Raw genomic sequence first — 24,140 nt, 5'->3', positions numbered from 1 at the left:
TTCAGAACATAAGTAGTGCTAGCTTTCCCAAGGGATTTACATCTCATCATAGAAATACATCTTGACAGTATTTAAATGTATTTCTCTCTCGCTTTAATTCTTTGGTGCCTTCAGTATATGATGGAATATCTTCCTCCCACTTTTTACTTTAAGCCTAACTCAGAGGTTACACGACCCCCCCCCCTTTTTTTTTTTTTAAGACTACATGAAAACTGCTCCTTAATCAGAGAGTGCAGATATTAGTTTATGAAGCAAGGCACACAATCCTCCAACGCCAAGCACCGTTTGCAACACTCCCAGTATGTGCAGAGCCTGTGAATAAGAGAGTAAGCCTAGGAACTGAATCTAGATTCTGTCCCAAGGCAGGGCAGAACACTACCAGAAACACCATCTTAAAATACAGATCTAGAGAAAAGAAAATTCATTTGATATACTGTAGCTCAGGTAAGAAAAGACATTCCTTAAATTAAAAGCTTCTTAAAACTTAAGACTAACAAGCATGAGAAAGAAAGATCTCCATTGTATTACAAGCAGGATTAAGTCTATAGAAATTCCAAATCCAAGATACTTATCTTGTATTCTACATTAGCACCAGAAAGCAAAATAATTAATTACTAGTCATTCATAAAAAATACTAAGACTATGAATACTACTAATAATAACCCCAGTCTAAAAAGTAATGCAAATTTTAAAATATCATATTTGCATTTTCCGTAAGAGATAAATTTGCTAATCTTAAAAAATGAAGTGCAAACGTAAATAAATAATTAAGTCACCCTATAAAATTTTACACACATTGCTGGAGTGGTAAGAATGTTTTATTAAACCTTTTTAAATCTTCTTAACTATTGTCATGTGGATTTATTACTTTATATAAACACATATTTAGGCAAAATGTTTAAATTCCCTCCTCAGCATTTTCTATCCCCTTTAAAATTCCCTGTAATTTCCTATTTATAATGGGTTTTTCAGGCCATAACAAAGAAGAATACTGTACCTCTGGTGCTGATGGCTGTTGCCGATGTGGCTGTGCTGGTTGTTAAGGCTACAGTGGTTGTGACTGTTGCAGTGGTAAGTGAGGGGATGACAGTGGTGGGAAGCAAAGTGTTGGAAACATCTGGTGAGTGGAAAAAAAAATATAAAATAAAATCATATCATGCAAACAAAGGAGAAGCATAATAATGGTTCAATTTGTAAATACAAGTATGAAGTAAAATGTATAAATTAAGACATGCTTAACGCAGATTATTACAGGTACAGTAGCGTACCTTGAAATTCTTGACATATCACTCTCTAGTTTTATATTCAAACATCAAGGGAAAAGAATTTAAAACACTGTTAAAACTCAAGTTTCCACAGCTCTGGAGAGTGAATATTTAAGTGACAAGAATCAATTTCTTCACTGAGCCATTTTAAAGGTCTCATACGGTAGAAACCAAATATAGATGAAACATGCTGTGTCAGAGTGGGAGATGAATAAAACAACACCATCATGCTAAATAAACAAACACATGTTAACGAGAAATGGCAGTATGTTAAAACACCTACTTTCAGACAGACTCAATGGAAGGAAAAAGGGGAAATTGCTACTAACTATAAAAGCTGCTTTTTTTCGGTTTGCTTGTCTTCTTCCCACAAATTTGTTTAAGACACAGTTGTCTGCTGAGATCCAGAGCAAATTTCAAACTCCTTACCCTTACTCATAGGCAAAATAGTTTTACAGTCATCCTAAACATGGGATACTTAACATATAGCAGTATTTTAATAACTCCTAAGAAATTTCATTTGAAACCCAACATCCAGAAAGATTAATGGTAATTTGATTATTACAGGTGTGTGTAGAAGTGGGAAAAGGTGCAAGTCTTCAACAGTGGTATCCTACAAAATCCTCTCCATCTCTTGGTCATACTCTGAGTTGAGTAAATGCAAATCTGCTAAGCTAAAGGCATTGCTTTTGGTCAGATCATAATCAAAATCCCTTATAGTAAAAACATGATTAAAATACATAGGAAACAATCACACATACAGAAACACAATACTTAGACCTGCACTGCCAAGAGCAATAAAGATGAATGTTCCTTTTGCCTAGGAAGAAACTGTAAATAAGAAAAGATGAAAGGAAATAGAGGAAAACACTTTTAAATAAGGAAGATAAAAGCATCTGACACAGATTTCCCAGACTTCAGTTTTAAAGGCAAAGGGCCAGATTCTGAACTCCTTTTGGTGAATACCATTCTTACTCCATACATACATAGCCCCACTGGCTTCAGTGTGGCTAACTTCAGATGCAAGGTGCTTAACCCCATGCCTCAGGGGATCACAATCTGGCCCATAATTTCAGTCTTGTCTTGCTACAGAAAGATGTCATTTACTAAATGTCCGATCATGTATCTCATTGAGCACCATCAGCTCCCAGTGAATTCAGTGGTAGTCAAGGATGCTTAGCTCTTCACAGGATTGGGCCCTGAGGAAGACAGTTCAGGAATGGGGTCCTTGAGTTCAGCATTGTCGAATTACTTTCCTTGGCTTTTGATTTCACATTTTTGCATTATTTTCAGGCTGGATGACAGATTATTTTGCCATTTAGAAAGTTTCCCTGTCATTCCCTCAGTTATTTTGCTGTTGATAAATAAAATCATTATTCGTTCTAGACTCTATACCTGCAGAATTTTCCACTTTGGAAAACATCAGATAGCTGCTTGAGATCACTCTTTCACCTTTAGTATGCTGATGTTTACACCTGTTCTTCAGTAGGAAATATTCCCAGGCAAGCAAAATTAAGAAACCAAGCTTTTTAAATAATGACTGTAGACACATTAATCACTAGGACAAACTGTAATATTGCCTGGAGTGCGACTGCCATTATAATTAAATCAAACGGACTTTAAAGAGCATTATAAATTAATTAACATGTTAAAAATGTTATATTCACTGATGTATACAATTATTTCCCATAATGTGAAACTCCTTCTTAGATGGATATCTGATCAAATTTGTACCACACAGAAGGAAAAAAAGGTGTACCTGATATTCAGTGCAAAGCCTGATACATTTTTTTAAAAAAGGCAGCTATATATCAGTTTTATACCCAGAATATAGTGAACAAACCTTACTTTTGTTTTAGGTGACTTCCCTAAACGTGCCATTGAACAATTCAAAACTTTCTACTTCTGTCATTTGCATTTATGCTTAATAACAACCTTTTTCATTGTTCTGCAGAGTTTGTTGCATACTGCTTTGGATGGGTTGCCAGTGGACTTCGGAATCATTTGCTGATTCTTTTTATGGTTTGGAAGTTTTCTTCATAAAGTTTCAGATTTAAAATTACATCCCTCACCTCTTATACCTTTACCGGGTGAGGGAGACTTGTTATTGGGCACTAGCAGAGGATAGTAATATTGGCTGGACAAGAATAATCTTTTCTGATCTCAGAGAAGAATGAAACTAACTAAGCAGGAGTCAGCTGGTTGGAGAGAAGATCCATCTGCACTCCCAGTTAAGTCTAAATCTGCTCAGGGTCCTGGAAACATCTCGCTCATACTGGTTCTGTGCAGTTGAGTCACTCTTTTAGTAACATCACATTTCATTTGGTGCACTCACTCATATTAGTAACTACATACCTATCCTTACAGCAACTACAAACCACACATTTTTGAACTCTATGGACTGCATTTCATCCTTAAATCACATTTTGGCCAACCTAATTGTAGATAGTTTGGCACCTAAGTCACTGAGGTACTCTTGAAAAGTCCCATATTCATGAGATTTAGCCACTTGGGACCATAATTCCCATTGATTTTTTCTGAGATGGAATCACAGAAATGTAGGGCTGGAAGTGACCTCAAGAAGTTATCATCATGTTCAACCTGTGCACTGAGGGAAGACCTAGAGCCGTTAACGGTGTTTTTACGACCCATTCTTAAAAACCTCCAGGGATGGGGATTCCACAACCTCCCTTGGAAGCCTGTCCCAGAATTTAACTAACCGTATACTTTATATTAACGTAACCACCCCCCCCCCTTGCTGCAGATTAAGCCCATTACTTATTGTCCTAATCTCGGTGGACATGGAGAACAATTGAACACAGTCCTCTTTATAACAGCCCTTAACATATTTGAAAACTGTTATCAGGTCCCATCTCCCTCAGTCTCCTTTTCTCAAAACTAAACATGCTCAGTTTTTTTAATCTTTCCTCTTAAGTCAGGTAGGCTCCTAAATCATTTTGGTACTTTTGAACAATTTACTGGTCGTCTCCTTGAAAGTGATTTTGCACAACAGCAAGCAAAACATTTCTGATAGCCTTACAAGGAGAAAACCATTTGCAGCACACCTTATGCTTTCATGGTTTGCTGACATGGAGTGAGATATTGGTGATATATAGTGGGCCTTGAAATAGAAGGATGTTTCCTGCAAATCAGCCAGATGGCAACATGCTCTAATATTCAACAAAGTACAGTAGAAGCTGCTGTTTAGGGCACAGAAATCACTATTGGTGTATTTTTAAAGCTGTGTTCTTGTTCAACTGGTGATCCATCAAATTTGTATTAATCTCACACCTCTAAACACTCAGGACCATTATGATCAAAACAGCTTAAAGATTTCTGGAACTTTTCTAATCAAGTGCCTATGTCCCATTGATATCATCTCATTGCCTCACACATATTAAAGTATTCATCCTAATCTTCCTTGTAAAGCAGGAAATATTATTCCCATTTTGTAGATGTGGAACTGAGGTAGACAGTAAATGATTTGTCTAGAGTTCTACAAAGTCAGTGGCAAAAATAGGACCCAGTTGAACCCAGAACTTTTAAGACCTAATCAAAAGCATTAGCTACAAGACCATTCCTTCTGCTCTGTACTACTGGACATTAAATATAAACTTCACACAAAAAAAATCCAGTAATTGTCTTTGTTCCCAACCCTCTGTTTTCCTCCCCACACACACGTTGAAAAATATTCCATCTGTTCATTTGTTGAATTTATGACACATATATTTGGTTCTCTTATATTTGCTTGACTAATGTGGATGGATATAGCCACGTACTGTACTTTTTTTTTCTTTTATAAAAATGAATACATTCAGTTTTAATGGTATCGCAACTTTAACTGCCTTTTTCACAGATATAGTGCAACGAAGGAGAGTAAAAATACCCCAGCTTTCAATTCAAAAGTGCTGTTTTTCTCCCCACGAGAGGCCTAAAATATGCATAAACCATAAAATGGGGCCATATTCAGGTAAAATGCTGTATTTTTTTCTGAGAATTCTTTTCAGTTCCTAAAAGCTGTTATAGACACTAAATAAATCACTAAAATAAAAATACAGATACCCTAATAAAATATTTTAGTTACATATATCTAAGAACAGAGGTCTTTAAACTTTACTGAAAAGGCAAGTAATCAAATAAGATTATTCATAGTCAGCATTAATTTCAACTCTAACCACTAAGGCAGATGATTATTTGTTGACAGGTAATTAGGTTAATATTAATTGAAACAATGTACTGACCATAATATCTCCTTTATTACCTATCATGATACCCATGTACCACTGGAATTCAGCCTATTTAAAGATACCACAGAGCACTGTGATAATACAATTTTATGGAAAACAAATGTGTTAGGTGTCAGATACTGTGGCTAATTCTAGTTGTGCCCATACTTTATAATGCCCAAAAACAAATATAGTGGGCCAAATTTTAAAGTGAAGGAAACTTTTTTTGTATCTCTCTGGTGGCACAAAGGGCCATAACCTAAGTGCAAATGCTTAGCAGAGAATTCCCCTGTCAGAGGGGAACTCCTTATTGGTGTATTTGTGCCATAACTAGGAGGAGAGAAGGGTGGGGCAACTGCACTCCATCAAGTCAGTCCTCCATTGTTTTACAGATTGTTCACTATGATACCAGTCAGCTCTGTGTTTTTGGGGAACCAGGGCGCAGTATCTAGCCTGTCTGACTCATGAAAGATCCCCCCCACCAGTCTCTTCCTGAACCAAAACCAATCAGAGAAAAGGCTTGCAGAGAGCAATGACGGGCAGATGGGAGACACACCTAGACCTCTCCTGACAAGGGTGACAAGGTTAAGACATCTCCATTAGCATACAGAATGGAAACAGAGAACCGCACTGAACTCTGGGATCTGAAAAGCAGGGACACACTTCATCATGGGAATCTCTGCTCCAGATGTTAATGAACCTACACCTGCACACACCCAGCTCAGCAGTTATCAAAACAATTCTAGTAATAAATCCTTGATTGATATCCAAAATACTGAAGCAGCCTAGTTACACTGTGAGCTCCCTGGAAGAAAACACCACCCACAGCCAAGAGTATCAGCTCCTATTGTCTAGCCTAAAGAAAACCCTTGAGTCATCAGTTTACCCATAAACAAATCTAGTGTTCTCCGTTGAACCATTGTATTTTCTCTACAAAAACCCCTACCTATGTCCAAGTCAGTGGTCTGATGTTTAGATACAAACTATGAATCAGTTTCACTGGGACTCCATCATCTCCTGAGTGACTGTGCTGAGGGCTCTGCCTGTCTCCTGCCCTCAGGACCCAAAGCTACCACCATCACCTGGGAACCCCGACCAGTTCAACCTTCAGGGAGCGGTGAGATCCTCTTCTTTCTTTCTTTCTTTCTTTCTTTCTGTTTTCCTTTCTACCTCAGGTATTAACCTTTAATACTGTATGTTATGTTGGTTTAGGCTCTCCTTGTTTAGTTATCACTGTTATTCAATAAATAACTTTTATGGTTAAGCTGGTTGCTTCTCTCACTCTCTCTCTTTCTCTGAACTTTACTCTTTTGTGTTTTTAGCTTCCCCCATTTACTCTGCTGCAACTCTTCTTTTACCTAAGCTAACGATCTTTGTAGTGCCCAAAAATACTGTGGGGTTTGCTCATCAAGTGGGTTACTGCCGGTACAATTGTGACGTAAAAGTGGGATAGGGACGTGTTAAACCTGTGGCACATGCGGGGGGTGGGGTGGGGGAGGCAGCTGAAAGTGCTGCTCAGCCCAGCCTATTGAGACCAGGGGCACATAAGGGTGACAGTTTGAAGGTGCTACTTAACCCAGCCCATTGAGTACAGGGACATACGAGGGGATCAGCTTGAGAGTGCTGACTGACCCGGCCCACTCAGACTTGCTCTGTTTGTGTGTGTGTGCGCGCGTGTTCATCTAGTTCTAGGGCTGGAGGAACCCAGCCCTGGGGAACCTAGGTCCTGCAGGATAGTTGCATTGGGAGGGGACTTGCAACAGGGAGAATTAGAGCTCCATATGAGAACACAAGTGACATAAGCAGTACATTAATAGAATTACAGAACCCCCCCCAGAAGAGTAACCCTAATAAATGAGCATACTGCAAAGCAACGGGCACATCTGGTAACAACTAAGGACCCAATACCAGTTGCAGGATGTAGAGATGTGCAGGAGCAGTTCTAAGCACCATCAGGGCTAGCATGGTCTTGAGGATCAAGAAGCCCAAACCAGTTCCCTGATACTCTCCCCTCTTTCCTCCACCAAGTACAGCAGCGCCTCATAAGGCAGAAGTCATTCATCCCTTAAGTTAATGGAGCTATATCAATTTGCATCCACTGAGATCTAACCCTACGCATTCTGCTCTTAAGTTCCCATAAAATAAGAGATGGTGCTGCTGTAAAATAAGTGCAATTTCAAACAACAATGGCTGCAATACCATAAAATATATATATAAAAGCTTTTGTTTCAAGCTTGACAAAGGCTGACAAAAAAATTAAAAGACAAAGTGATAATGATAGATGGACCCTATGGTATTCTGGCTGAGAATGAAAGAGACTGTAAGCGTTAACTGAACTGAGTGATGACCTACCTGGAAAACAACCTCACTACTCTGTGCAAAATTTAATCAGAGACTGTAATATGTATTACTGAATTATTTAGCGAGATTTTAAATCCAAAGGGAGCTGTATTTTCTGTGGAGTTCCCAGAAACTGGGACAGAACAAAGAGACTGTGGCTTGAATGTCATGTGATAGCTCCTTAGCTGTGAAACTGAAAGATCATAGGTTTCAGAGGAACAGCCGTGTTAGTCTGTATTCGCAAAAAGAAAAGGAGTACTTGTGGCACCTTAGAGACTAACCAATTTATTTGAGCATGAGCTTTCGTGAGCTACAGCTCACTTCATCAGATGAAGCTCACGAAAGCTCATGCTCAAATAAATTGGTTAGTCTCTAAGGTGCCACAAGTACTCCTTTTTTTTTTTTTTTTTTGAAAGATCATAAAGCTTCGTGGACATGTGATCACTATTTATACTTTTACTAATTGATTCGGATTTATGAAGCTCTGAAATGGCAATTTATGTTTGATTTGGTTTTGTTGTCTTTTTGCTAGCAGAGTGACTGTAGTTTAAAAAAAAGCATTTCAATAAACTCATGATGTAGATCTGACTCTTAGTTAAAACAATAAAAGTCAGGTCTAACTTCCAATTAGTTCATAATGCAAGACATACAGCTTGGCTAAAATAACTAGTCAGTTTGGAAGGAGAATAAAGTAGATTCACATAGTTTCATGATTCTAAGAAGTTTAATGCATCTCTAGACAATACTAAAAGTAGGAAGCCACTTTAATGGTAAGATGTGGGAGCTCATTAAGGTTTTATTAAACACTGTTTAGTAGGGTGGGAGACAGAAAAAAGTGAAGACATTGAGACACAAGGATCTTGGTTTCTACTGCTTCCTCCTTATAAACTATGCATTAAAAGAATTATATCTCTCTCCCCTCTTGTTAAAAGTTTTACAGGTCTTTTTCTAATCTTGAAAGCAGCAGATTTCAGTAACAGATGGAAGATAAAGCAACACAACATTTAAAAACAAAAAGCCTTGTTTTTCTCTTGTTTTAGTGAAGCTAAAAGTTGGTATCAACACAGTATATATACACACACAAGGCCCAGATTCTGCCCTCACGTTACATTTATGCAGTTACTACTGGGAGTTGGCACACAACACTGCAGAAGTTGGCTCAGTGAATTTAAATAATAATATTTCCTGTTTACACTTTTATAGCACCCAAAAGCCCCATTCATGATCAGGACTCCATTGTACTAGGTGTTCTACAAACACAATTTCTGTCCAGAAGAGTTTGCAATCTAATCTGAAACAAAAGCAACAAGAGTTTGTAAGCATGACAAACTAAGGAGGGAGGAGTGGGAAAAAATAAGTCCACATGCTTACACAGGTAGCTGTTGCACACCTTGGGGATTTTTGATGGTTCCACACCTTTTGACAATTTAAAATAAAAAAAAATAGTCAGCTGACCCTGATTGCCTTACAACTTTGCCATTATTGGCTGGCTGATTTCTTTTAAGCATCCCTGCAGAAGAGGGTATTGTGAAGACTTTACTGGGAGGAGGATGTAGTGCCCCTATTGATAAGGTCAGCAGAGGCATGAAGACAGAACTGCACAGAAGTTTGTAGTGGACATGGACAAATGGCATCACTGATGGACCAAAGGGGCTAGGGAGATAACAGTGAAGACAGCAGACAAGTAGGGTGAGGTAGAATTGTGAAGGACCTGGAAGGGGATGACAAGATTTTTTAAATTAGCTATGGAAAAGGAAGCAAGCCAGGGGAGAGTTTCAATTTTGTCACCCCACCTGCTCAACTTCTTGGAAGAGTTAATAAGGAAGTATGGGCTTGTAGGGAGCCAGGGTGGCTTCCCTCCGAACCAGAGGGTAAAGAGCCACCCTCTCAGCCTGAGTGGGCGGGGCCAGACCAAGCTTCCGCCAATCCCCGGAAGGGGAGGGGTGGGACAGAAAGTACAAAGGGTGGGGCCCTTTGTCCAGTGAAGAGAGCACCAGGGAGGGAGACAGACACAGGCTGCTGGCTGCTCCCTCCAGACCCTGCTGCCGACCCAGGGCAGGCCCTGGGCCAGGAGGAACCTGACCGGGAGGAAGGCCTGTGGCGACCAGGACTGCCAGCTGCCGAGTACCCGGAGGACCTGGAGGGGCCCGGCTGTAGCCCGGGCCAGCATGAGCCCGACACAGAGGGGGAGCTGGAGCTGCCAGCAGCGGAATACCCGGACGAGCTGGAGGGACCGGAGAGACCCGCTTGAGAGACCGGGTAGGAAGTAGCCCGGGGGCAGAACTGCACCATGGGGTGGGTGTGTTTGGTCAGCGGGTGCGGATGGCCCCCCGCTGACCCAGCGGCGGGACCTTCACCTCCCGCCACTGTCTGGGCCCTGGGCTGGAACGCAGTGGAGGTGGGTGGGGCTGCATTCCCCTACCCCGGCCAGCCTGCCTTGGGTAGCAGAACCGTAAGCGACAAACCTATACCGGCGCCCCCCTGCCCAAGGGGTGCGCTGCAGACTCGGGCCGGCGCCCCCCTGCCCAAGGGGTGCGCTGCAGACTCGGGCCAGCACATCTTCCCCGCTAATTCCCCAGCGCCCGAAAGGTGTGACTAAGGCCTGCCAGTGGGACCATAGCTCTCCATCGCCCCTAGGGGCTCGGAGGACCGACTGAAACCGGTCACAAGTGGTGGAGAATGCAGGCAGGCGATTCCTATCCCTGAAGAAAGGGGTTAGCGCGAGGGGGCCTCTGAAGCTCCCCTATTGGAAAGATGGAGCTGGAAAGGCTTATCAAGTTCCTGGCTGAGAGCCAGCAACTGCAGCAGCACCAACTCGTACAGCAGCTGGGTGCCCAGCAGCAGCAGTTGCTTCAAACCCTGGGGGCCCAGCACCATGAACAACAAACCAATGCTTCCAGCAGCTTGCAACCTTGTGGCCGGGCCATGGTGGTGCTCAACCGGAGAGGGCAGCCACCCCGACCCCTCCCGCCCCACCGATCCGTCTGGCCAAGATGGGGCCTGAGGATGACCCGGAGTCCTATCTGGTGACCTTCGAGCGGGTTGCCTCAGTGGCTGGTTGGGCACTTGACCAATGGGTGACCCTCTTCGCCCCATATCTGACGGGGCTGGCCCAGAAGGCTTACCCTGGGCTCCCAGATGATGAGGCCCGCATTTATGCTCGAGTGAAAACAGCTATCTTGGATGCCTTCGACATTACCCCAGAGACTTTTCGGCGACGGTTTCGGGAAAAGGTCTACCCACCGGGCGCCAGACCCCGGGCCGTGGCCCAGGAACTGAAGGACGCAGGTACCCGATGCCTCCAACCTGAGCGACGAACCACTACTGAGGTGACTGAACAGGTCATCGTCGAACAATTCGTGCACATCCTCCCACCCCAGGGGAGGGCTTGGGTGTTGCGGCACTGGCCACAAAGTCTGAGCACGGCCATCGTGCTTATGGAGGACTTTCTCGAGGCAGAGGCCCCAATAGGACTGGCCGCCTGGCCCCCAAACCCTGGACCCAGTGCACAGAAACTTGAACGAAGGGGGCCCGCCTCCCAAACCAACGCACCCCACCGTACCTGACGACCAGATGGCGGCAGGACCAAGTTTTCCCGACGCCCCGAGTCCACACCACTCTCCGGCCCTGGATGCTTAACCCAACCACCGGGCCCCAGCCAACTCTGCAGCCCCACTGGTGCCCCCACGCGGCCGGCGCGTCCAGAGATAGGACCTCGTTTCCGATGTGGCGAGTATGGTCATCTGCAACGGGGCTGTCCTGCAATGGACTGCAACTTTGGCCTGGTGTGCGCCGGAGAGCGACGGGCCCAGTCCGCCCTCCATGGCCAAACTGACAGCTCCCATGGAAGTCGCCGGGGTCCCTGTGGTGGGTCTAGTTGATTCGGGCTGTGGGCAGACCCTTGTCCGCCAGGCACTCTTCTCGGACATCAGGTGGACGATTGGGGAAGTACGGATTCAGTGCATCCACGGAGACGTAAAATCGTACCCCACGGTTCGGGTCCCCATCACGGTGAACAGAGCAACTCAGTTAATGAATGTGGTGGTGGCATCATCCCTCGCCTCTCCAGTGATCCTGGGCCGTGACTGGCCAGACTTTGTCGAGGTGCTCCAGTCCCTACCCACCAAAGAGGCGTTCGAGGGAGTCCTGCCTGAGAAGAAGACAGGACCTGACTCGAGCTCCGACCCTGGAGCTGACCCAGGTCCCATCCCCGGGCAGAATGGCCTGGAAATGGCTGGACCCCCTCCTGACCTGGTGGACTTTAGCCGGGATCAAAGGGAGGACCCTACACTCCGGTTGCCTATGAGCAGCTGGCCCGGGTGGATGGTGAGGTCGTGGAGGTGCGGCGCACCACCCAATAGCCCAGGTTCAAACTCAACCACGAGCAGCTCTACCGCCTTGACCGAGACCCCCAGACCCAAGAGGTCCGGACCCAACTCGTGGTCCCCTGCATTCATCGTCGGGCTGTCCTGAAGCTTGCATATGACTTCCTGGCTGCCGGCCATTTAGGGCAGGAAAAAACTGTGGCCAGGGTCCTGACCAGGTTCTTCTGGCCCAGCGTCCACCGTGAGGTGAAGGATTACTGTGTGTCCTGCCCAGACTGCCAACATGCAGCCCCGGCAGGGGTACGGAAGGCCCTCCTGGTCCCTTTACCAGTTGTAGGTGTACCATTTGAGCAGGTAGCAATGGACCTGGTTGGGCCTTTTCCAAAAAGTAAGGCGGGCCATCAATACATCCTCGTCCTGATGGACTACGCCACCCACTTCCCCGAGGCCATCCCCTTAAGAAGTATCACCACCCGCACTATCGCTGCGGAGCTCATGAAGATCTTCGCAAGGGTGGGCCTCCCACGGGAGATACTCACTGATCAAGGGACCAATTTCACATATAAGCTGTTTCGTCAGGTATGTGCCCTATTGGGGATTAAGAAATTGTAGACCTCGGTCTACCATCCCCAGACTGACGGGTTGGTCGAACGGTTTAACCGGCCCTGAAGGGAATGTTGCGGCGTTTCCCAATCCAGGACCTCCGCCAGTGGGACCAGCTGCTCCCTCCTTTACTACTGGCAGTTCGAGAAGTCCCCCAGGCATCCACAAAGTTCTCCCCGTTTGAGCTCCTCTATGGGCGGCGACCCTGCGGGGTGTTGGACCTCTTGAGGGAGACTTGGGAACACAACCCATCCACAACACAGGCTCTCTTGCAATATGTCTTACAACTGCAGGGGCGGCTGGCGCGGGCGGGCGAGCTCGTGAGGGAGAACTTAAACACAGCCCAAAGAGCCCAGGAGCAGCACTACAATCGGGGTGCCCAGGCTTGATCATTTGGACCAGGTGACCGAGTACTCCTCCTGCTCCCCTTGGAGGAATCAAAGCTTTTTGCCTGCTGGCAGGGTCCGTATGAGGTCCTCCGCCAGGTAGGGCCTGTCACCTACGAAATTCGGCAACCTGGTCGCCGTAAGGAAAAGCAGATTTATCATGTAAATCTCTTAAAACCCTGGCAGGACTGGGAAGGGCTCCTAGTTGCCCCATATCCCCCCGAACCGGACCTGGGGCCCCAACCGCCCGAGGAGTCAGATAATGGTGAGCCCCAGCTAGCAGAGACACTCACAGTTGAGCAGCAAGAATAGGCCCTCTGCTTAGTAAGGGCATTCACCATGAAACCCGGGCAGACTACGCTCACCTACCATGTGATCCAGACGGAACCCGGGGTGATGGTCCGAGAGACAATCTGGCCATTGCCTAGGTGAATGCGGAAGGCCGTAGAGGAGGAAGTCCAGGCGATGTTGGATCTGGGTGTTATTGAGCGCTCCCAGAGCGAGTGGCGGAGCCCCGTCGTCCTCATACCAAAGCCAGATGGGAGCCGGCAGTTTTGCATTGACTTCCGGAGGGTAAACGCCATTTCAAAATTTCATGCCTATCAGATGCCCCACATCGATGAGCTCCTCGACCGGCTTGGGGAGGCCTGTTATATCACCACTTTAGATCTCACCAAGGGGTATGGCAGATCCCCTTGGATCCCAGGTCCAAGGAGAAGACCGCGTTTGCCACTCCTTCAGGGTTATACCATTTCACCCGGATGCCTTTCGGCCTACACGGGGCCCCAGCAACCTTCCAATGTTTGATGGACCGGGTGTTGCAACCACACACGAAGTACGCTGCGGTCTACCTGGACGATGTGGTCGTCTATGGCAATAACTGGGAGGAGCACCTTAACCAAGTAGCGGCCGTCCTCCGGGACCTCCGCACAGCCGGGCTTACGGCCAATCCAAAAAAATGCCGAATCGGGTGGGAGGAAACCACTTACCTGGGGTACACCTTGGACCAGGGACAGGTCCGCCCCCTCATCGGGAAAGTCCAAGCACTCCAGGAATGTCCGGCGCCGACCACGAAGGGGCAGGTGCGTCAATTCTTGGGCTTAGCTGGTTATTACCGGCGGTTTGTACCCCACTTCGCAGGCATTATGGCCCCGCTAACGGAGCTCCTGACCAAGGACAGTCCCCGCCGGGTGCACTGGTCCAACAAGTGCGAGACGGCCTTTCAAACTATCAAAGAACAGCTGTGTAGCGATCCAGTACTCTTCAGCCCTGACTTTCATCGTGACTTTATTGTTCAGATTGATGCCTCAGGTGTAGGGCTCAGGGCAGTCCTCTCACAGGAGGTGGACAGGGAGGAACACCCTATTGTTTACCTCAGTCAAAAGCTGTTCCCCAGAGAACGGAACTACTCTGTCGTGGAGAAAGAGGCCCTAGCGGTTAAATGGGCAGTTGATGCTCTCCGCTACTACATCCTCGGGGCCCCCTTTATACTGGTTACAGACCACGCACCCCTGAAGTGGCTTCATAAGATGAAGGACAATAATACCAGGCTGATGCAGTGGTATCTAGCTCTGCAGCCTTATATCTTCACGATTCACCATCGGGCGGGACGGGACAACGCCAATGCGGATTTCCTATCCCGCCTCAGAAAGGGTGAGAACGCCAGCTCCGAGGATCGGGAGCTGGATTTGAGGGGTGGGGTATGTAGGGAGCCAGGGTGGCTTCCCTCTGAACCAGAGGGTAAAGAGCCACCCTCTCAGCCTGAGTGGGCGGGGCCAGACCAAGCTTCCGCCAATCCCCAGAAGGGGAGGGGTGAGACAGGAAGTACAAAGGGTGGGGCCCTTTGTCCAGTGAGGAGAGCACCAGGGAGGGAGACAGACACAGGCTGCTTCCTCGCGATCCTGCTGCCGACCCAGGGCAGGCCCTGGGCCAGGAGGAACCTGACCGGGAGGAAGGCCTGTGGCGACCAGAACTGCCAGCCGCCGAGTACCCGGAGGACCTGGAGGGGCCCGGCTGTAGCCCGGGCCAGCGTGAGCCCGACACAGAGGGGGAGCTGGAGCTGCCAGCAGCGGAATACCCAGACGAGCTGGAGGGACCGGAGAGACCCGCTTGAGAGACCGGGTAGGAAGTAGCCCGGGGGCAGAACTGCACCAGGGGGTGGGTGTGTTTGGTCAGCGGGCGCGGATGGTTCCCTGCTGACCCAGTGGCGGGACCTTCGCCTCCCGCCACTGTCAGGGCCCTGGGCTGGAACGCAGTGGAGTTGGGTGGGCCTGCGTTCCCCTACCCCGGCCAACCTGCCTTGGGTAGCAGAATCGCACGCTACAAACCCGTATCAGCGCTCCCCTGCCCAATTGGCACGCTACAGTCTCGTGCCGGCACACCTTCCCCACTAATTCCCCAGCGCCCAAAAGGTGTGACTAAGGCCTGCCAGTGGGACCATAGCTCTCCATCGCCCCCTAGGGGCTCGGAGGACCGACTGAAACCTGTCACAGGGATTACTTAGCATGCTCATAATATTCTGATATACATTTCTATTATATCACAAATAGCTGGTAGCAGGAACAAATAACCCAATGTCTTCATAAAAAATAGAGACTGAAAAAGGTAGGCTGGCTGAAGATTAATTCAGAACAGACTGAAATAATACAGGTGAGATAGAAGAAGCAACCACAAGATTTGGCTGAAATTCAGAGAAAGCACCCACCACATGTGAGCAGATTGGCAATCTTGGAATTTTATTATAACCAGGGCTGATTGTGGCAGATCACATAGTAGTGGTAGTCAAAAAGGCATTTTCTAGTTATATCTGGCAAAAAGAGTGCAGCCTTTTCTTTCCAATGCTACAATGGTTACTAATATACCTTTGTCACCTTGAGACTGGGCTGCTGTGATGCACCAGACTATGTGGCATTGCACACAGAGAGCATTTGAAAATTGAATCAAGTGCAGAATATGGCCACCTGCTTGCTGAGCAGGGTGTTTCACAGGGAGTATATAACATCAGTGTTCCAATATCTGCACTAGCTGCTGATAAGTTTCTAGGCAGAGTTCCAAGATTCTGGTTTTGACCTCTAAAGCCCTGAATGCTTACTTGAGGGACCACCTCTTTCTCCATGCCATTCTGCCACATTTGACATTAACAGAGGAACTGCAGCAGGAGCTTCCTAGATGCAAACAAGAGAGCTGTTGGCAGCAGGGGTCCCTTGGTTCTGGAACACGCGTCTCTCTTTATCCAAAAGAGCTCACATCTGTTAACATTACAGGCACACTGCAAAGTCTGTCATTTTTTGCAAGCATTTTGCCAGGGGCTCAGAGTCCATATGTGGAAAGGCCAGAGATTAAAGGATGATTTAGGTGGAATTTTATGATATCATTGGGTATGGGTCTTTAGTTTTTCTGTGGGATAGATTATTAATTCAGAAATTTTATTACTAGAGAAGCAGATGAACTAAAATGCTGTATGGAAATATTTTAATTTTTAAAATTGTGTTTTACATTTTGGGAGATGCCAGAAACACACGATTAAGAATTTGACATCTTAAAATTATCCCTAATATACTAATTGCTGCAAACTATTATGCATTTCAAGAAAATCAGTCTAATTTTGTATTTAGAATATTTTTAATAATAATCTAGATTGAAGAGTTTTGTTAAAGTTTGACATTATCAGTGATTAATATCAGCATAAAATGCAACTGCCAATGCCAAACCCAAACTTGTATTGAACAGATGGATTAACCTTTGATGAATTGTTTCCTTGTGGCAAGAGAGTCTTACCGTAGTTAACTTAGATGACTACAAACGTGTGCTCTGAGGTTGAATTTTTTTAAAAGCCACCTTAAATATTTCCAGAGTAGGGTTTTATTTTGGGGGGGGGGGTTGAACTGTTTTCCACTGTCAATATGTTACATCTCTAAGTCAGTTCACTATCTTGAATAAAACTGAAGTGCCCTTTTCTTCATTTTCTAATTGAAGTACTTATTAAAAAAATACACTGCACTTTGTCACTGAAGCTTATTAGAGCGCATCACATTTTGTATAAACTTGACAGGATTAAATTAGGTAAAACTTACACAATAAGCCATTGACTGCATTCTTCCTATATTTATTTATTGCAAACCAAGTCTTCAGTTTTAAGGTATTACATGATTCTCAGTATGGTATTATATAGTAATTTCAAACATGTTCCATTGATTCATATGTTGAGGTCGCTTTATTCGTAAACACACAGCATTTATTATTTGAATTACATACAGTATTGTCTAAAGACTGCAATTGTGATCAGAACTCTACTGTGGCAGGCACTGGAGAAACACATGATACGGGACAATCCTGGCCCTAAAAAACTGACATTTAAGTAAAGTAAACAAGACAAAGCTTGGGAAAAAGGGAGTAGTATCATCCCCATTTACAGATGGGGAACTGAAGCACAGGTTTAAGTGACCTGCCTAACATCACACAAGAACTCTGTGGTTGAGCTGGGGATGGAGTCCAAATCTCCTGAGTCCCAGTCTGGTGCCTCACCCACAAAAGCATCCTCTCTTTTGAGCATAATAGAAAGTCAGACAGTTATCTTCCAAAATGCAAATGTGTTTATACCTCAAGTGCCCATTTAACTAAAAGAAAATTGGTACCACAAAAGTGGCTAAACTAATTGTCCGAGTATGGTTACCAGGACTCGTCCCCAAGCCTAGTATACTATACTTCTTAGTATAGTATTCTGTGCCATTTGTGGTTGTCTAATCATATCAAATTTGTGATTTTCATTATTTTTTTGTCAGCACACAGGACAAGTGACACTGTCTTTAAAGTGTCCCCAAACTACATTAAAGTTAAAATGTCAAAAAGAGTCTGTAGCAGACGACCTTTAGAGATCTTCATGTAAGAAAAACTGGTATCTGATACAAATCAGACACCAAACCAGCCTTGAACCAACTTGGCACACTTTTTCAGAACAACTGCACATGGCTTTTTCTGTGAAGAAAATTCCAAAAAGCTCATTTGGTTTCATAGCTGGAGGATGAAAGAGACAAGGAAGGGAAGAGATGGGAGTAAGATTGCCAGCTCTGACTGAAGCTATTCCGGGATTATTTTTTTCCCCCAACATGATGTAATGTCATTTTCTTAAAATATCCTATTAAAATCACCTGGATTGCTTTCAATAGTCACCAACAGATCAATGCCAATTCCGGGAGAATCCAGGCCAATCCTTGGCAACCCTAGATGGGAGTGATTCTTTTATATTATTTTCTCTCTTACCGAGACACAAGTTCAAACTAAAGTGGAGTGCTGATCTCTTCTCTCCTTGATGTTGCTTTCATTCTCTCCAAGAAATTCAGGACGAGACATGGGAGTAGTTTACACAATTTGAGATTTACTACAATAATTGTAAAGTTAATAAAAAAAGATGGTAAAGAATTTTTAAAGTAAAACTGGATGGTGTTGAGCCTAAACCAAAGTGCTTCAGCAGAAAGTGATACACAGTATGTTTTGCAGACATTTTGGCAATTTTTGGCAAAACATTTTTGGGCAATTTTGCAAGCTGAAGTATAGTGCATTTGGTTGCTTAATAGTTGACACTATTAGATGAACATACTTAATTCTCACAAAAAATCCAACATGCCACCAGATAAAAAACATCTATCTTTTTAATAGTCAAATTTTCAAGATGTGTTTTTTTTCTGTTCTAAATAATTTCATTTGTGCAAATTAAAATGCATTAAAAATTGCAGCTTAAATGAAAACCTCATGTTCCTTTTATCATGCAGGTCACATGCAATATACTGTTGTATATTGCAAGCTAAAATATGGTACAGATGTATTGGAACTGAAAACAAAGGCCACAACTTTATTAAACAGAAACAGCACACTAGTAGGCAGATAGTTCTTAGATATTTTTAGCCAGTAAAGCATTTCAATACCGTGGTTTGACCACAGAATACTGCGACACAAGCTGGAAGAGAAATTCAGTCTTAACTGCTAATTTCTTTCATACAAAATAACATATCAGGCAACCCTCCACAAAGAGGTTGCGGTTCCTGCTGATCAGAAATGAAAGCAGTACAGAACTGGCAGTCAGGCAGCAGATCAACTCTCAAATGCCTACCCCTTACAATGGCTCCCCAGAATAATACAATGAAAGCGCCAGAAAGCCTAACTAGAAACAAAGAAACAGAAGCCACAAAAGGGGGACAGGGAGGCCCACCAGAACAATAATCCACATCAGTGATAGACTCAGACTCGCAAGCCACAAGCAGCTCTTTAATGCGTCTCCTACGGTTCTTTGCAGCCCATGATATGAAAACACTGAGATTTAGTTATTAACCAATGCAGGATGCTTTTATTATGTATTAATAAATTGTATGTGATAAAATAATAATACTTGGTCAGTCATTTTGCTGTTTGTACACTATATATATTCTCACACACAACATAGTAAATGAAATAATGAATTCACACTCTAAATAAAAACTATAAAGGGATTATGATAATTACTCTGTAATGTTGGCTCTTTTGGGTAGTGTCGATCATTAATCTGGGCCACAGCAAAGAGCTGAAGAAACTAGTCTATTTCCTAGTAGGATTTTCCTTGCAGACCCTTTCTTCCCCCACTCCACTCCCGTCCTATTTCTTCCTCGCTCCACCCAAAATGAGAAAAAGTGGATAGGGTTGTCAGATGGAATGTCTGGTAGAAAAGAAAATAGTAGGTAAAACCAATTTCTTTTTGAATATATCTGGCAAGTAAACAGCAGCAAAGGTTGTCAGCACAGGGAAAGTAAAGAAAAAATAGAAATGAATCCTCCACTGATGCCTCTTAAGAGAAGACAAATCACTACTGGCCTACGATAGCTTTGAGCATCCTTCTCTGAACTGATGCATCTCCCAAGACCACCAGATTTATCTTGTTATGCTTGGTAAAGGTATGAAGACTAGTCTATATACCTACCTTGCAGATTGTCTCAGGAGTGACTGAAGCTTCTTTGTGCCCAGGAGGTAGCCATAGATCTTTTGAAATGGTTTTCGGAGCTAGACTTTTGGACATGTATGCCTCCAAAAAGCACTGTTATACACATCCAATATTATCTTTAGCTGCTTCATGCTCTCAACCATATGGGCAATACATTTCTCCTTTGCAACCTAATTTTCTGCTATGAGCTGTTCATCTGATATATACCTTCACTACACTACTCTCACTGTGCTTGTGCCATCTCTTCTCCTTTCCATATGAAAGATTTGAAAGGAGGAGGAGAAGGCACTCCTGCAACCTGTGAAAGTTGGCGTGCATCTCTGGGACAGAGTCAGGGCAGTTGGAAGTACCACTGTGTCTTTGTGTAACACACAACACTGTAGAAGAGGCACTGGTTCAGAAAGTCTGTGGTAGGATACGGCAATTAAGAAAGTGACTGTAATAGAAAGGAAGTTGAAACACATGTTGCTGATGAGTCCAAGTGTTCATGTATGAAAATCTGGAGAAAGATATTACAATTTCAAGTTAGAATTCTTTCCATGGTAGGAGGTCATGTTCTCTTCATAGCTGTGAGGAACCTGGTTATTGGTTCAATCATGAACACCTCTGTGAGCCTGCACCGGGGAGTAAGGCCGTATAAAAAGTCCCCTGGTTGCCATGCTCAGGCTACCCACATAATCAAAGCCTGAGTGAGGGGAGAACAGCGTCAGCTGGCCGTGGGTAGAGCCTTCCCCATCCTGGAGCAAAGAGAAAGCAAGAACCAAAGTGCAACTCTGACTAGGTCTGCACTATGAGCTCAGTGTGTGATTCCCAGCCCCCCCTGTACACATACTCATGGTAGCTCTCCGCTGAGCTAGCCCACCAGTGTATCTGGGGTGGCACAGGCAGCAGCTTCCTCAGCTAGCTGTGCTAAGTACAACCCCCCCGGAACCCCGTGGGTACAGATTCAGCACGGTGAGCCTGAGCTGCCACTGCCCATGCTACTGCAGGGACACAAGGATTTTTAGCATCCTAGCTCAGAAGCGAGCTAGTGTGAGTATGTACATGTGAGCTGGGAGTCGCACCCCTAGTTCATAGTGTAATCGTATCCTCCGAGCCACAGTCTGTTTACTGCCTTGTTCCTGCAGCAGCAGCCCCTTCCTTGGATGGGATTCGAATTTTACAATCCAGCTCTTTGCGAGAATGATCTGCCAACCTGCAATTGGATTTCAAATAGATTAAATTGTTTAAAAACAATACCTGCGCTCAGTGCCTAGAAACAGCATTCTGTTTCCTTTACTGCTTGAAGATACCTCGTGCAACATCTTAGTTACCCCATCTGTAACGTGGAGGTAAAATGTCCTGCTCAATACTAAGGGCTGTGAAGCAGGCAGAATTATCAGTACCATCAAGCTCTAAAGCTGAGACTCATGATGTTCTCCAGGCTTTCAGCCCAGTACTCCTCCCATACTGTTGCTGTGTCCCATTTGGAGACGCCTGGAGCACGCACAGTGGACATGAAAACTTAGTGGGACTGGGAGCATGCTTAGTTCAGATGGAATATTCATAGATTTTAGCAGGACATCTCGAAGAAATTATACTAAGTGTATGTAAATGGAAATTTTCAGAGTTAAAACTTCACCAAATCTGAGTCAATTTTCAAATGGAGAACAAAAGATACTTCTCTGACACCAGCATGTTCTTTCTGCCAAATTTCAAGTTCCTGTCCCAAATGATGGAGCTGCTACTGCTCTTCAAAAAATGGTCGGATATTTTTTTGAAACATAGCCATAACTACATATTTTTCCCAAATCTGTTCTTGGAAACAGCTACGCCATTTTTGCTGAAACTTAAGAACCAAAACAATAGTCTGAAACACAGAGCAAGTATGAAACAACTAGCCCAAATTAAAGTTTGCAAAATTCTAAGCAACTGAAAATACAGGATTATAACAGAAAGAGTTCAACAACCTTGATCATAGGCATCGGTATCAGCTTCACTTATAATAATACGGTAGGTTTTAAATTGACATTGATCCAAAAAGTTAATAGTACTGCATAAATGTAGTACTCTTATTTTCAAAAATAAATTGTTTTCTGCTCTCTAAGTTTCACATTATGGTTTTGGATGCCTTCTGCCATGTTCTATACTAAAACTGTCCTAAGTTTTATTTATTCAAAATTATAATATATTACCTCTATAGAGTTATGATAGTAGCTCTGCTTGCTTAGAACCAAAGATCTGCCTGGCATTCCTGTACTTTGCAACCCCAGTTGGCAGAACAAAATGCTGCTGATGTAGCACCAAGCTACGATCAATTGAAATCTTAGCTATTAAAATGAAATAACGTCATTATTACAAGAAGTGGAAGGTTGGACATATGACCAGGGAAGAGTATAAAAATATTGCTCGGGCATGTAGGAATGAAATCAGGAGGGCCAAATCTCACCTGGAGCTGCAGCTAGCCAGAGATGTCAAGAGTAACAAGAAGGGTTTCTTCAGGTATGTTGGCAACAAGAAGAAAGCCAAGGAAAGTGTGGGCCCCTTACTGAATGAGGGAGGCAACCTAGTGACAGAGGATGTGGAAAAAGCTAATGTACTCAATGCTTTTTTTGCCTCTGTCTTCACTAACAAGGTCAGCTCCCAGACTGCTGCGCTGAGCATCACAAAATGGGGAAGAGATGGCCAGCCCTCTGTGGAGATAGAGGTGGTTAGGGACTATTTAGAAAAGCTGGATGTGCACAAGTCCATGGGGCCGGACGAGTTGCATCCGAGAGTGCTGAAGGAATTGGCGGCTGTGATTGCAGAGCCATTGGCCATTATCTTTGAAAACTCGTGGCGAACCGGGGAAGTCCCGGATGACTGGAAAAAGGCTAATGTAGTGCCAATCTTTAAAAAAGGGAAGAAGGAGGATCCTGGGAACTACAGGCCAGTCAGCCTCACCTCAGTCCCTGGAAAAATCATGGAGCAGGTCCTCAAAGAATCAATCCTGAAGCACTTGCATGAGAGGAAGGTGATCAGGAACAGCCAGCATGGATTCACCAAGGGAAGGTCATGCCTGACTAATCTAATCACCTTTTATGATGAGATTACTGGTTCTGTGGATGAAGGGAAAGCAGTGGATGTATTGTTTCTTGACTTTAGCAAAGCTTTTGACACGGTCTCCCACAGTATTCTTGTCAGCAAGTTAAGGAAGTATGGGCTGGAAGAATGCACTATAAGGTGGGTAGAAAGCTGGCTAGATTGTCGGGCTCAACGGGTAGTGATCAATGGCTCCATGTCTAGTTGGCAGCCGGTATCAAGTGGAGTGCCCCAAGGGTCGGTCCTGGGGCCGGTTTTGTTCAATATCTTCATAAATGATCTGGAGGATGGTGTGGATTGCACTCTCAGAAAATTTGCGGATGATACTAAACTGGGAGGAGTGGTAGATACGCTGGAGGGGAGGGATAGGATACAGAAGGACCTAGACAAATTGGAGGATTGGGCCAGAAGAAATCTGATGAGGTTCAATAAGGATAAGTGCAGGGTCCTGCACTTAGGACGGAAGAACCCAATGCACCCTTACAGACTAGGGACCGAATGGCTAGGCAGCAGTTCTGCGGAAAAGGACCTAGGGGTGACAGTGGACGAGAAGCTGGATATGAGTCAGCAGTGTGCCCTTGTTGCCAAGAAGGCCAATGGCATTTTGGGATGTATAAGTAGGGGCATAGCGAGCAGATCGAGGGACGTGATTGTTCCCCTCTATTCGACATTGGTGAGGCCTCATCTGGAGTACTGTGTCCAGTTTTGGGCCCCACACTACAAGAAGGATGTGGATAAATTGGAGAGAGTCCAGCGAAGGGCAACAAAAATGATTAGGGGTCTAAAACACATGACTTATGAGGAGAGGCTGAGGGAGCTGGGATTGTTTAGCCTGCAGAAGAGAAGAATGAGGGGGGATTTGATAGCTGCTTTCAACTACCTGAAAGGGGGTTCCAAAGAGGATGGCTCTAGACTGTTCTCAATGGTAGCAGATGACAGAACGAGGAGTAATGGTCTCAAGTTGCAGT

The 24,140-nt window shown here is 44.7% G+C and overlaps 1 protein-coding gene across 3 annotated transcripts in view; it reads right to left on the bottom strand.

Moving 5' to 3' along the window:
* CADM2 (cell adhesion molecule 2) overlaps positions 1-24,140 on the bottom strand; it is a 1,057,057-nt gene that overhangs the window by 58,794 nt on the left and 974,123 nt on the right. For 2 of the 3 annotated variants that reach the window (XM_048868916.2, XM_048868926.2), the window contains one exon: positions 998-1,117. The exons of the other annotated variant lie outside the window; for it this stretch is intronic. In XM_048868916.2, coding sequence (XP_048724873.1) covers positions 998-1,117 — 120 coding nt within the window. The remainder of the gene's footprint in view (positions 1-997; positions 1,118-24,140) is intronic. 3 annotated transcript variants of the gene reach the window in all.

This window comes from Caretta caretta, chromosome 1, assembly GCF_965140235.1.
Source record: "Caretta caretta isolate rCarCar2 chromosome 1, rCarCar1.hap1, whole genome shotgun sequence".
NCBI classification, from domain to species: domain Eukaryota; kingdom Metazoa; phylum Chordata; order Testudines; family Cheloniidae; genus Caretta; species Caretta caretta.
The sequence above is the reverse complement of the archived record's forward strand: the minus strand, read 5'-3'. Positions and strand labels throughout refer to the sequence as shown.